At 35.0% G+C, this 13522-nt stretch overlaps 1 protein-coding gene across 2 annotated transcripts in view; it reads right to left on the bottom strand.

Moving 5' to 3' along the window:
• Nucleotides 1–13522, bottom strand: part of LAMA2 (laminin subunit alpha 2) — a 648749-nt gene that overhangs the window by 251792 nt on the left and 383435 nt on the right. For both annotated transcript variants that reach the window (XM_054490395.2, XM_054490396.2), the window contains exons 15-17: nt 12805–12916; nt 6403–6516; nt 2872–2999 (exon numbers count right to left, since the gene is read on the bottom strand). In XM_054490395.2, the coding sequence (XP_054346370.2) occupies nt 2872–2999; nt 6403–6516; nt 12805–12916 (354 nt within the window). The remainder of the gene's footprint in view (nt 1–2871; nt 3000–6402; nt 6517–12804; nt 12917–13522) is intronic.

The following is a 13522-nucleotide window of genomic DNA, read 5'->3' as shown; positions in this document are numbered from 1 at the left end:
TTAGAATACACATCTTTTAGGAAATAACATTATTGCACACTGGAACCCCAATCCCTTTGGCACTGATGGATTGTGTTTTAATGCTTGCAGACTTTCTTTCTTTTTCAAGAACAACAATTAGAACCCATTATCCAAGTAAACGCACAACAAATAAATAGACAACAATGGGTCATGAATGCCTATAATTATCCAAGCAAAATTATCTCCCTAATGTTTCCTCTGCATTTATAGTAATGTTGGTCAGACTTGAGGGTAAATCCATAGGGTTTACATACTCAATCAATTATATAATTCTAATATGTATTCAGCTGGAATTCACACGGTGCAATGGGCAGCCAGCTCTGCTGGATTGATAGTGGTGCTAATGCTCGTGACACCTTGGCTGAGAAGGAGATGCAACACAAGTGGCCAGACGCAATCCTTCTGCTTTCCTCAAATGCAAGTTAGTCATGAACAATGAGTTTCATGTAAATGAGGATGGTTAAGAGAATGCCATTCAGCCATAGCAAATGAGTATTGGGTGATCTAACCCTTCGCATATATACCAGAGTGCAGGTTTTGTGTCATGTTATGACTATCATACGCTTGAGTAGCCTTTAATTATGAAGGAATATATTTCATTGGTTCTCCTATATTAATTATTTTTCAATAGGTTTCTCTCTTGTCTCCTTCCTTCTCTAACATCCTTGGTTGTTAAAGAATCTTCAGTTTTGAGCCCATTCAGGCTCATGCCTTAAGCCCTGGAAATGTTCTGATCACTAATATACATTAACCAGTGGTCCCCAACATTTTTGGCACCTGGTACTCGTTTTGTTGGAGACAATTTTTCCACAGACACAGGGGAGGAGTTTTGGGATAAAACTGTTCCACGTCAGATCATCAGGCATTAGTTAGACTCTCATAAGAGGCATGCCACCTCGATCCCTCGCAGGTGCAGTTTGCAATAGGGTTCGAGCTTCTATGAGAATCTAATGCCTGCCTGATCTGTTAGGAGGCAGAGCTCAGATGGTAATGCCCACCACTCACTTCCTGCTAAGCAGCCCGGTTCCTAACAGGCCATAGATGGTTGAGGACCCCTGCATTAAACCAATGTCTTATTTTCTCAAAACTTTGCTAGATAAGTTGACTTATCCAATGAATTAATTATTGCTTTTAGTGTTATCACTTAAAATGCAGTGTGTGTTTTTTTTTAAAGAAGTCTTCATTGTAGACCATAGAGATTTTGAAAGCACATGGATTTTAAAACTAAAATTCCAACTCTGATACTTTAATGCTTTATGACTGAGCAGGTTAATAACAATCAGCTCTTAGATTGGGTTCATCATATCCAGTCACAGTTTAGGTGGTTTACACATTTTAATTATGTCTTTCCTATATCAATCCTATGAGAGTCCTATTATTATAACTAATGATGACAGAATTGAGGCACAGAGAGTTTCAGTGACTTGCCTAAAGTTGCACAGCTGGCAAGTATGGAACCCAGCATTTAAACCAAAGAGTCTGTCTCTAGAATTGGCACCATAATGCCATTTTTCTACTAATGGCCTTCATTTCTTAATCTATACAATGAGGATAATAATATATACCTTACTGAGTTATAGTTGAAGGTGAAATAATACCAAATATAGTGTTTGGCCTAGAATATAGTAGTCTGCTTTTATTAAATAGTAGTGCTTTCTTTTCTTTTCCAAACAATGAGTAAGGTAAAAAAATTCTGAGTAAAGAAGGTCATTGGGAGGATAAGCATTTCATGTGGATTAACAGTAGGAAGCACAGTTCCAAGGAGAACATTTAAACTTAATGTTAGAATTATCTCAAAGTCTTTAGCTTATATTATTCATCGAATCTAACAAAAGACCATTTTAATTAGGTGCATTCTGGGTAAGAGTTTGAAGTATGACCTACTTGATCACATCTACACATTAAAAGACTATAGCTGACAGATTTCCCTTAAAGATCATTGAAAATTTTTGCTCTGTCAGTGTTGTCACAGTGCAAAAATTGTTGATTTTTATTCAACACAGCCTGTAGTCCAGCTGAGGCAGGAGAATGGCTTGAACCCGGGAGGCAGAGCTTGCAGTGAGCCAAGATTGCACCACTGCACTCTAGCCTGGGCAACAGAGCGAGACTCTGTCTCAAAAAAAAAAAAAAAAAAGAAAGTATCCCAATTTAAAAACAAAACAACATTTTTGGTTGGGGTGTGCTTAGCTGTTTACTGAGAGAGGCTGCCCTGATGGAATGTGAATTCAAGCAGCCGGATATAGCATTCCCCTAAAAGGTAAGGAAATGAGGAAGTCAAGTGTTCTTTCTTGTTGTTATTTGTTTTTTTAAATCTGCTCTAAGATGTGGTTGTTCTAGGTGAACAACGAATTTTTCTAAAAAGAAGGGATAGAATGGGTGCTTAAAAGTCAGTTAAATCAGTCCCTTCATTTTACTTTTTGAGAGGTTTATGACTTGCCCAAGATTCACAAAAAAATAGTATATGGGTAGAACCCAAATTAGCTGTATTTGTATCCTTTTATTAAGGTATGAAGATGGGTATGTGTCTGTGTGTAGGTGTGTACATGCATGCACATGTATGTGTTTGTATAAAATATTTATGTTCTTTGGAATTGGTGTAGAAATTCTATTTGAGTTCTACTCTTAGAAATTAAATCACCAAAACTAGAGCTAAAAAAATTACAAATTCTTAGAAATCCTCATAGTTTTAAATATCTTAGGTTTGAAAAAATTCATATAATTTTCCTGAAAAAAATTCATGTCTGTTTATTATTTATTTACATGAGATAAGAGGAAGTGTATATTTGCTATGAAAAGTGTACTTGCAGAAATGGATGCTGAACTTATTCATGGGCTAAGTTTGTTACTTACTTATTGGATGGGATATTGAGTGGACAGGCACAGGGTTGACAGTCTTCAGAGGTTCCTTTAGTAGGATCGCCATAGAAACCAGGAAGACATTTATCACAGTATGGGCCACCTGTGTGATCCTTACAGTTCTGAGAAAGAAATGAGCATCAGAGTTTATTATTTTGGTGTGAGGGATCAACATGTTGACAAAAATAGGTCTACGAAGTCATTAGTCTGCTCCCTGCCAGCAAGAATAATTTTTCCATGTTAAATGGTCAATTTTACAGCAGGGAAATAGCACTGAAAGTTAATTTAATATCTAGCTTATAAACAACACAGTAGTTTCAGCATATGCATACTTACAAAAAGATGATTGAAATTCATTTTAATGTTTTTCATTATGCAAATCTTACTTCATTTTTTCTTTATTTTCCTTAAGAAAATACATGATATTGCGTGCCTGTGCCTGTGTGTGTGTGTGTGTGTGTGTGTGTGTGCGTGTGTGTGTAGTCATAGAGCACTAATAACATATGTTTAATGGAAATTGTAGCTGATTCTAGGTAACAATCAATTGTTCAGCTTGAAATTGCTGATTTAATGGGAACCGTGGCTAATCATACAAATCCTCCGGGGCTATGCCTTCTTAGCTCAGACATGAATTTTGGCCTCAGTGGACGCTGATGGTTTGGACAATGCACTACTGTATTACATCTGTGAGAAGCTTGCTTGACTCATAATTAAACATTGAGAAAATTGAAAAATTTTAAACATCACATGCCAGTTTCATCAACTAAATGTGAATATGTATTTCTGTAGTAACTGGTGATATTTGAAAACAGGCTTTTCTCTAAGTTATTTAAAATTCTTTCTCAAATTTATTTTTAACAAAACTTTTAAAAAGATAGCATTAAGGTCAGCTTCACTATGAATAGTTGCCTTAATAATGCAGTATATTGGGATTTAATTTGCAAAACATGGATCCATTTGAAGAAAGATTTTTCCCCTGATTTGATTTTTGTTTTACTTCCTTTCAATTTTAAGTTTAGCTAAACTAAGCTATTACTAAAGAATTGTTTGTTTTTTGTAAAATTATTTGCTTGTTATCTCACTGATACAACTAAAATTATGTCTTCAAATACTTAAGGGTTTTAAAAAATTGAATCAAAAATTAATTTTGCCTTAAACATGTTGAAAATGGTATTTCTAAATTCAACTGAAAATCTTGCATAATTGAGAGGGTTTTTATTTCCAATTATTGATTTAAAAAAGAAATAACATGTAGTTCTTACATTTTCTAATGTCACATTTCATTAAATAAAAATCATCTTAAAACTCAAGTATTTTTGTAGTGGAAACCAGAAAACTATCATCAGACAACCTATATAATGGAAATCAAAACAAAAAGATGGAAGCTTCACTCTGATGGATTGGTTATTTTTACAGGTGTCCTGTTACAAAAGTGCTTTACAAAATTTTGCTCACATTACATATCACAAGAACCATGAGAAGAAGCAAGCATGCAATCTTCCCATGTGACATTGAATACTTCCTGGCTTACTTCAAATGTACTTTGAGTTAAAATGTCTTTTTAATATAGACCTACACTATTGCAGAAGTTTAGATTTTGTTCTGGTGCCAAAAATATTTTTCAGATAATTTATAATCAAATTTTAAAGCAAGCTAAGCTTTATAAATTTATAAATTTATTTTTCATGGTTAAAACCGTGCTATTTAATGCTGGGTAAAAACCACGAAAAATAAACAAGAAGCTAAAATGCAGGGTCAACTGAACAGCAAGAATGCCCTTGATGAGCAACATTCAAATATTCTTCTCTTTGTGTATTATATCAGAACCCATATACTCAAAATGGAATATCAGCACTTAGTTATCAATACTATTTTGGAGAAAGGGCACTTGAAAGTCAGTATATCCTACATGATCACCTAGTTACTAGCTATGATGGAAAATTCAGGAAACACCAGATTCTGTCTTTATCATCAAGATGTCCACTGTTTCCTCAAGATGGCTCTGTTATTTGAAGGAGACCTCCTATCTCTCTGTTCATGAAACAAAATCAGTAAACTAGGCGTCATTAGTAGGGTCTGTTCTCTCCCTTCCTTCTCTCAAAATTATGCTGAATGACACTGTTTTATTAGTTAAAAAAGGCTTCTAGTTTTCAAAATATCACATCACCAAATGGACTAATTTGCTTTCATCCTAATGAATTCAGCATGAAAATTTGATTTGATTTTATCCTAATGAATTCAACATGAAATATGACTATATGGAACATTATGAGTTTGGTATTATGACATACTTATTTTTGTCTTCTTAGGGTAAGTAGAACAATTCCATGTCAGTTTTGGGCTGAGTATTATTTCCTACTGCATGTTAGCAAAGTGTTTAAAGGTAACTAAATATTTTTCCCAAAGTACGTTTTAAAAGACTTATGGTACAATTAAAATGAAAATCACTTAGTCTTTCTATTCATAAAAATGTCATTTCAGAAATCTACTGATCCACAAATTGAGGCTCTCATGCTTTATAATGCAATGCAATTAAACAAAATCTTATATAGAGAAAAGAGAAAGAGCATCAATAAACCTAAATGCCAAATTACACTGAAACAAAAGCCCTGAATTTTCATTTTGGATTTTTCCCAGAAGCTTTTAAGTAGAAGAGAAATGGGGGAAAATGAGCAAGAGAAAGATAGAACATTAAGAATTACAGATAACAGAGCCCGCCTTAAATTCTTCAGGGAAATGAGAGTATGATATCCTCCTAACTTGGCACCATTTTAAATTGTGTTTCTGCAAGACTAATGAAATGAGAAGTGTTGTTTCAAGCTTCATGCCATGTCAGACAATATAAAACTAATGTGCCCTTGAGTTAATCAGAATGGTCTATTCAGTGTAATTCTCCAATCCTAAGGCTTCTTAGCAGGATGGAAAGTGCTTTGCACTTTGTAAAGCCTATTTTCTGGTTAAAGCTTAGACTTAATTGCAAAGGAGAAGGAGCTCTGGTGAATATGTATTACATATTGTTTTTATTTTTAATCTACAAATGACACTATGCATTTAGTTAAATTCTGAACATTTTAAATAAAAATATGTAGTATGTTTTCATGTTCAACATGAAGAAAACTTAATTATGTTTACTATGAAGATTATATTTTACACTTTTCATATTATGGGGATATAAATTATTTTCTATTTTAAAAGTACACTGTACTTTTCATAGACTTATGGAAGGAAGTGAAACCATATATATTCATGGTAGTTATACCTCCAATCATAAGTTATGCCTTACAAAAATATATCTGATTCTAATTTATTAATTCTTGGATTAATATGAATAAATACTTCCTCATATTCATTAGGGAGATCACATATGAAAGAGCATTCTCAGTTCCAATTCAGTTCAATACAAAGATCTTTGTCAAAGCACTTCTTGACTCAAGTATAGGTCCCCAGGGTAGTAACTGAATTGTAGCATCTATTGAGGTGATTTCAGCCTTGTCAATCAGCATCCCCAAAGAAGAGAGCACTTACCAGGCATTCTCCAGTGACGTCATCACAGGACTCCGCATGACCAAAGCACTGACATGGCTCACAGATGCCACCAAAAATAGTGCTGTTAACTCGCCTGTGCCTAGGCCAACAAGACTGAGAGAAAGATAAGACTTTAGTCAGTCTTGGAGATTAAAACAAAAAGGTGTTTTTGTTTGTTTGTGTTTGTTTTCTGATAATAGAAAATAACAGGTAGGAAACTCATCAAACGTGCTTGTCAAAGCATTGGCATTATTGAAACATTGCGACAGAGCTATTCCTCCTGACATTGGGGCTTTGCACTGACCTTAGTGTTATTGGCAGGTATGAGATTAGAGGAAGCATTAGCTTGGTGTTGCTTCTGAAATGGTAAAATAAAGCAGAGATATAAAGAATTGAAATGTGACAGTCTCAAAGAAAAAAGCACAGACAGGAAAATAGAAGAAAAAGTGCTGTAAAAAAGGCAACTGATATAAAAGGACTCATCATATAGTCTTAGCCTAAGAGAGTACCCGATGTCATCCCAAGCAATTTTGATTCTCTGAAATGTGTTCACTTGCCCATATACTAATTGCCCTTAACTTCATCGTTTCCAGAAAATCTTTGACATGATTTGGAAGAAAGGCAGCACCCACACTTATATTTGACCACATACACAGCTAATTTCTACACATATATAATTCATGTATTTCATGCTAAATTTCCTCCATCCTATTATGCTTTCTCAAATTTACACAAAAAGTTTATGATTTATTTCTCACATTCTTGATAGCTTATTTTATGGCATTCTTCTATAACTTTGCTTGTATTTTTCACTCCTTGTTTAAAATGTGAAACACTTTATTATATAAAAACTGAATTCTGATTAAAACAGGGTATTTGAGTCTTAGATTCCCTGTGTCAGTGCCTGCTCTAAGTTCCCCATCATCCTTAATTAAGTTTTCCATCTGTGGGGATTACTACAAAGTGGATGAGATGCAAAATAAGCACGAGGCAAATACTGCTGCCCTCTAAGAGCTTATGATCCCCCTCCAGTGAAATTGCATCTTGTGGGTTATTTACTATATTTCTGGATGGTTGAGTACAACATCCTATATCGTGAAACGCCCTTCTTTTCCAGTTGAAAAAGGAAACAAAAGAGAAACCACTGAAGTAATAAAGGATGTAGAATTGTGTTATGTGTCCGTGGAAATGTTCCTTCTGCCTCAGGATATGAGGACTCTCAAATTTGAACATCAATAACAAACACATAAAAAAATGTATGTACTGATACTTCATATCTGAAAATAAAATAAAATAAACTTTCCCCTTAATTTGAGCAGTACCAAAAAAAAGTGTCAAATTTCTTTTTAAAATTATTATTATACTTTAAGTTCTGGGATACATGTGCAGAATGTGCAGATTTGTTACATAGGTATACACGTGCCATGGTGGCTTCCTGAACCCATCAACCCATCATCTACATTAGATATTTCTCCTAATGCTATCCTTCCCCTAGCCCCCCACCCCCCGACAGGCCCCAGTGTATAATGCTCCCCTCCACAGCTGTGTCCATGTGTTCTCATTGTTCAACCTCCACAACCAACCCAAAATTGTCAAATTTCTATCCTGTCCCGTTTCCATTTCTCTCAATTAAATCCCTTCCCATTTCTCCCCATTAAATTTTTTGCCTCCTTAGATTCATTATAGAAGTGATTTCCTTCTGTAATATACATTTTTAAAAGCTGGTGAAGCTACATATTCATAAGAGGGTAGAAATTAAGGATGTTGAGAAAAGGGAGAAAACTAATCTACTCTTCAGACAGATATTCATGAAGTTTTCCTTAATAAGTTTTTTTGTTTTGTTTTAATACTCTGCAAATGCAGTACTCATACCACGTCTTCTTTCTTCAAACTTCCCAACTCCTTACACCTCTCTTTTAGCCAGTGATTTTAACTTATTACTCACAGAAAAAAATTAAAGCTGTCTTTGCACTAACAAGTCTGGAGATCTAAGCATGTATCTCCAAACCTTGTTGCCATATTCCCATTCCAAACCAGTGATGTGGGGAATGTGGGGTCCTTCCTCCTAAGGGAATATTACTCCACTTGTCATCTGATTCCAAAATCTGTTGTCTTCTCAATATTCACTCTCTCTGATGCATTAGTAATAACTTTCCCTTCTACTGGGTCATTACTATCAGCACAAAAAAATATGATCTAGTGTCTCCATCAAAAATAAACAAAACACAAATGACAAAACTGTCCTCTTAGCCTCATATAACTTTTCTAGTCATCTATGTTTTTCTTTTCAGTAACACTACTCTTAACAAGTATTATATTCCTCACCTCTTTTTCACACTTCATTCCATTCTAATCTGTTTTGTGTCACCACCTCTCAATTAAAACTGCTCTTGTCCTTGTCACCAAATTCCACGCAGCCAAATTCGATGGACGATTCTGCAATTGCCTTTTATCCAACCTTTCATCAGCCTTGGGCCTAGCTGACTCCTTTTCCTCCCACAATTTCTTTTCTCAACTTCCATGACATCACACTTCCCAAATTTCTACCATATTTCTTTGCTGTCTCCTCTGCTTTGACCCTGCTTCTTAACGTCAGGAGCTCCTCAGGGCTTGGGCTGGGTTATTTTTCTCTCTTTTTTAAATCAATTGCACTTTCTCCTGGGTAATTTTATTCAGTTCCATAGTTTATGATGCCTTTCAAAAACATATCTCTAGACCAGACAGACATGCTGAATTTAAGACCTGAATATTATAAATATACATTGACATTTACACTTCACAGCCTTTTCAAACCTAAAATTTCTAAACTGGACTATGGATTCCATGCCCCACCACCCCCACCAACTATTCCTCAGCTCAGTAAATGACACCACAACCAACTGATCAATCGTTCAAACTGGTCATTTATGACTCATTCTTAAACTCTTTATTTCTTTAATCTCTCCCCTGACATACAGTCTTGAATCAGTAAGTCCTATTGGTTCTACTATCAAAATATATATAGAATATGCTAACTCTTTTTATATCGCCTGCCATGATCCTAACAGCAACCACTGTCATTGCTGTGTTCCACTGCAACTACGTATTAACCCTTCTCCTTCCTATCATTCATGCCCTCCTAAGACACATTCTTGCTACTGTAGCCATAATGCCTTCTTCAAAAAAACCTAACTCAGGCTGGGTGCGTTGGCTCATGCTTGTAACCCCAGAACTTTGGGAGGCTGAGGTGGGAGGATTGCTTGAGCTCAGGAGTTTGAGACCAGCCTATGCAACATATTGAGATCTTGTCTCTATTAAAACAAACAAAAATAGCTGGGCATGGTGGTATACACCTGTAGTCCCAGCTACTCAGGAGGCTGAGGCAGGAGGGTCACTTGAGCTCAGGAGTTTGAGGCTGCAGTAAGCCATGACAGCATCACTGCACTCTAGCCTGGGTGACAGAGCAAGACCCTGTCTCAAACAACAAAAAACACCCCAAAACCCAAAAATGTAAACCAGATCATTACACTACTCCAGTACTCTGCTAAAAGGCTTGTAATGATGTTCCATGCCATGAGAATAAAATAAAATTTCTTATCATATGTGCAAATCTCCTCATGGCCTGGCTTTTCCAGTCACATCTTGTCCCACTTTTCCCCTTGCTTACAAAGCTCCAGCCATGCTCCTTCTTTCCAGTCCTTACAGACTCCATGATCTATGCCGCTTCCTTAGCAGCTCTTTTTACATCGTTGTCCCTCTCATTCAACACTCCATTTAGCTGTCACCACCTCAGGAAGCCTTTCCTGATAAACTTTTACAAAGTAGACTTTCTAACCTTCATACAACAACTTGCAGTAACTTTATCATAGAACCCTGTTTATTTCACCCTGTTTATTTCCTTCATAGAATTTGTCACATTTATTTATATTTGCTTTCTGGCATATTGTTAATGCCACCACTCAATGCAATGTCCTTGAGGACAGGGACAATATCTGTATTGTTAATGGCACTATTTTCCATATGTAGGGTCTTGTTTGTCTCAAAATACATGCTCATCAAATACTAGTCAGCTAAATGAAAGTATGAACAAACAAACAATTCTATGAGGTGGTTAATATTATTTCCATTACATAGAAGAAGAAACTGAGATTGTCTAAAACTCTTTTTAATAGTATACCACTTGTCTCATCTGTCAAGTGAAATCTATGCTGACAGCACTATGAAAGCAAGAAAATTTTTGAAAGATTTAACTGTAGAACACTTCATAAGAAGTCAAGTAGAAATGAGAAAAAAGATTTTGAATCAACACTGTGGCCCCAAATGAAGTAAAAGAGAATGTCTACAATGGAGTCATTTGACCTGTTTTTGGCTAGAGGTTCTCAGCAAGCTGGAATTAAGAAATTAATGGTCTTTGGCGTTTACTCAGCTTTTAAGGGATCCTAGGATATTAGCGATAACAAGGCTAGAATGACTGGCCTTACGAACTACACTTAATTGAAAAGTAAATAAAATAATGAAAGGATAGGACTGAATAATAGCGAATTTAGGGATAGAAAGTTTTGATAAAGAAAAAATGAATTTTAGAGAGTAGAAGAAATGAAGAAGTCAGAGAGAAAATCCAAAGTTCCAAAATTCATTGTCTCTTGATTCAATTAAGTTCTTTTATGGATTACAAAGTAACTTTACTTATCAAATAATTATTGTGTGACAGACACAGAAAGCTTTTATTATCCCTCCTTTTTTTTTCCACACTCAAATGCTTCTATCTGTCTGTTACCATTATTTAGCATCCAATTTAAGATTTCTCCACTCCAGGACACTTTACATCTCTCTCCACTGCAGTAGCTCATCCCTCTGAATGATTATTGCATGTAGGTTCTGTAGCACATACTGCTTCCTTAATTATATAGTGCTGAGATCCCATTTTTCATAGGTATTTATTGTCTCCCTAAACAGATTGTTAGCTCCATAAGGACAGGGATTATGTTGTATGTACTTATTGATAGTTTATACAGGTAAATTTACAGAATTTATCAAACATATCTAGAATGTATCAAAAATATTTTTGAAGGAGAGAAGGAAGAGACTAGAAGCATAGTCAATTAAGCAATTGTAATATTCAGGTAATTTTATATTCAGTGGGCATTTAGAACTTGTATAAAAGATAATGCAAAGGATGAGAATAACGTATGTGGAAAAAAGCATTAAAACAAGAGTAGAATTAAGTTATTTATTATGCCAATTGAGAGAGGATCTTAAAAGTTCAAATGGAGCAGTGTGATTGGAATCAAGAGCGAAAGGTTCTTGTTTCATCAAATACAGGGTGTATTTTATATGTAAAATCAAATTTGGGTTGACATAGCAAATTGATATCCATAATTACTTTTCTCTTATCTACATGAATTTTGGAAAAGCCAGTACTTCTATAAGTTATATCTAGTTTTATTTCTAGAAAGGTGAATCTGAGCTCAGTTAAAGGAAACACAGCTGTCATGAATATGACTGTGTATCTCTAGATGTATGCATTATTTTAAAAGTACTAGAGAACTGACAAAGCAATGCCTAGAGTATTTCTATAAATGGTATAATGAGGTAGTGTTCTGAAGTGGAACATCTCAGTACACTCAAATGATTCCCTAAAGGCACCATTTTAAAGAAACTAAGCTCCTATTTATCTGCAAGCCATGCGCTCTGTCAAGGAAACAGTGTTCACATTTTTTGACCGGGTTTCAAGTACAACCAGTTTTCACACAACCTAAAAGAAAAGACACAGAAGCAAATAAAAATTGTTACCTTAAGATGACACACTGTGGTATTAAGTAAGAACCATCAATCTTATTATAAATCTAGGATATTGAGACAACAATAAATATCTCAAACATTAGGTGCTAAACAAATCAAAGACCTGTAGGCAGTTTTCTATATCAAGGTATTTTTTCCATATATTATATTCTTGACATTCTGACGATCGTATGCTTCAGATGATTGTAATTTGGTTGTATTCTTAGAAATGAAGTAGAGGAAAAGTGTGATACATAGAATTAAAAAATGAGAGAAAAGTAAAAAAAAATAGAGTGCTAAATTTTGGATAACATTATGATGAAAATGAAGAGAAAATATTTTGAAGTGCTATTTTGCTACCATCTAGCATACAACAGATCAAATATGTAGCAAAGACAGAAACATCAGATTTTCAGTTATAGGCAAAATATCTCAGAGAGAAAGAGTTACAAGATGAAATTATGTGGTTAATACCCTAATTGAAAGCCACAGCTTTTGGTAGACATTCAAGTTTTGTTTTTAAGTGATACACATTATTTGTGTAATTATTGATAGAAAAAAACAGCTCTTATTAGGCTAGGTTATTGAAAGCAATATTGAGGGAACTTTGAATGCACTGAGGATACATTCTTGTAAGCTTACTTCACAAGAGGAGCCAGTATACCCTGGTGGACACTGACACACTTCTACAGCTGCTGCAACGCTTCCATCAGTAGGATAGGAGACAGCGGATTCAAGGTTAACAGAGCTCAACCTATGGCAGAGGAAAAAAGAGATGGTGAATAATTAAAGTTCTTAGGTATTATACAGCTGTAGGAATCATACAGCAACAATGACATAAATATAAGCCAATTATGTATGCTGAGAAAGGAAGCTGAGGAATACCATAACCAAAAGCTCTGGTCGTTTGTCATATTAGGTCAAGTTGGCTAAGTCTAAAGTGCTGACAATCACCACCACCTCCAAATGCTGAACAGATATGAGAATGTTCTTCCTCGTCTCTTGGCTCTTGGCTATATGTTTTGATTTTCATTTTTTGGAGATAGACATTTTTAAAATCATATAGTTAAAAGGTCTTTTAAAACAGAAAACATTCCAGTGACTGCTTGATTTCTTTTAGTGCTTAAACGAGGAAAGCAGAAATAGACAATATTAATATTCCATCTTAGCTTTTAAATTGAAATAAAAGATGAAAACAATTTTGTTTTCTTTTTCTTAGAGACAAACCTGCTTGTTTGTAGTCAGTATAAGCTAAACTTTCTCAAAGTGCTCAGTTGACTGACTTAGAATGATCTCTGGAATTTGTTTTTGGCCTATAATTGAATCCATTGTCCTCTGTATCTATGGCCTTCATTTTATT

The sequence above is a fragment of the Pongo pygmaeus genome, chromosome 5, assembly GCF_028885625.2.
Source record: "Pongo pygmaeus isolate AG05252 chromosome 5, NHGRI_mPonPyg2-v2.0_pri, whole genome shotgun sequence".
Lineage (NCBI taxonomy): Eukaryota > Metazoa > Chordata > Mammalia > Primates > Hominidae > Pongo > Pongo pygmaeus.
This window is presented reverse-complemented; position numbering and strand designations above follow the sequence as displayed.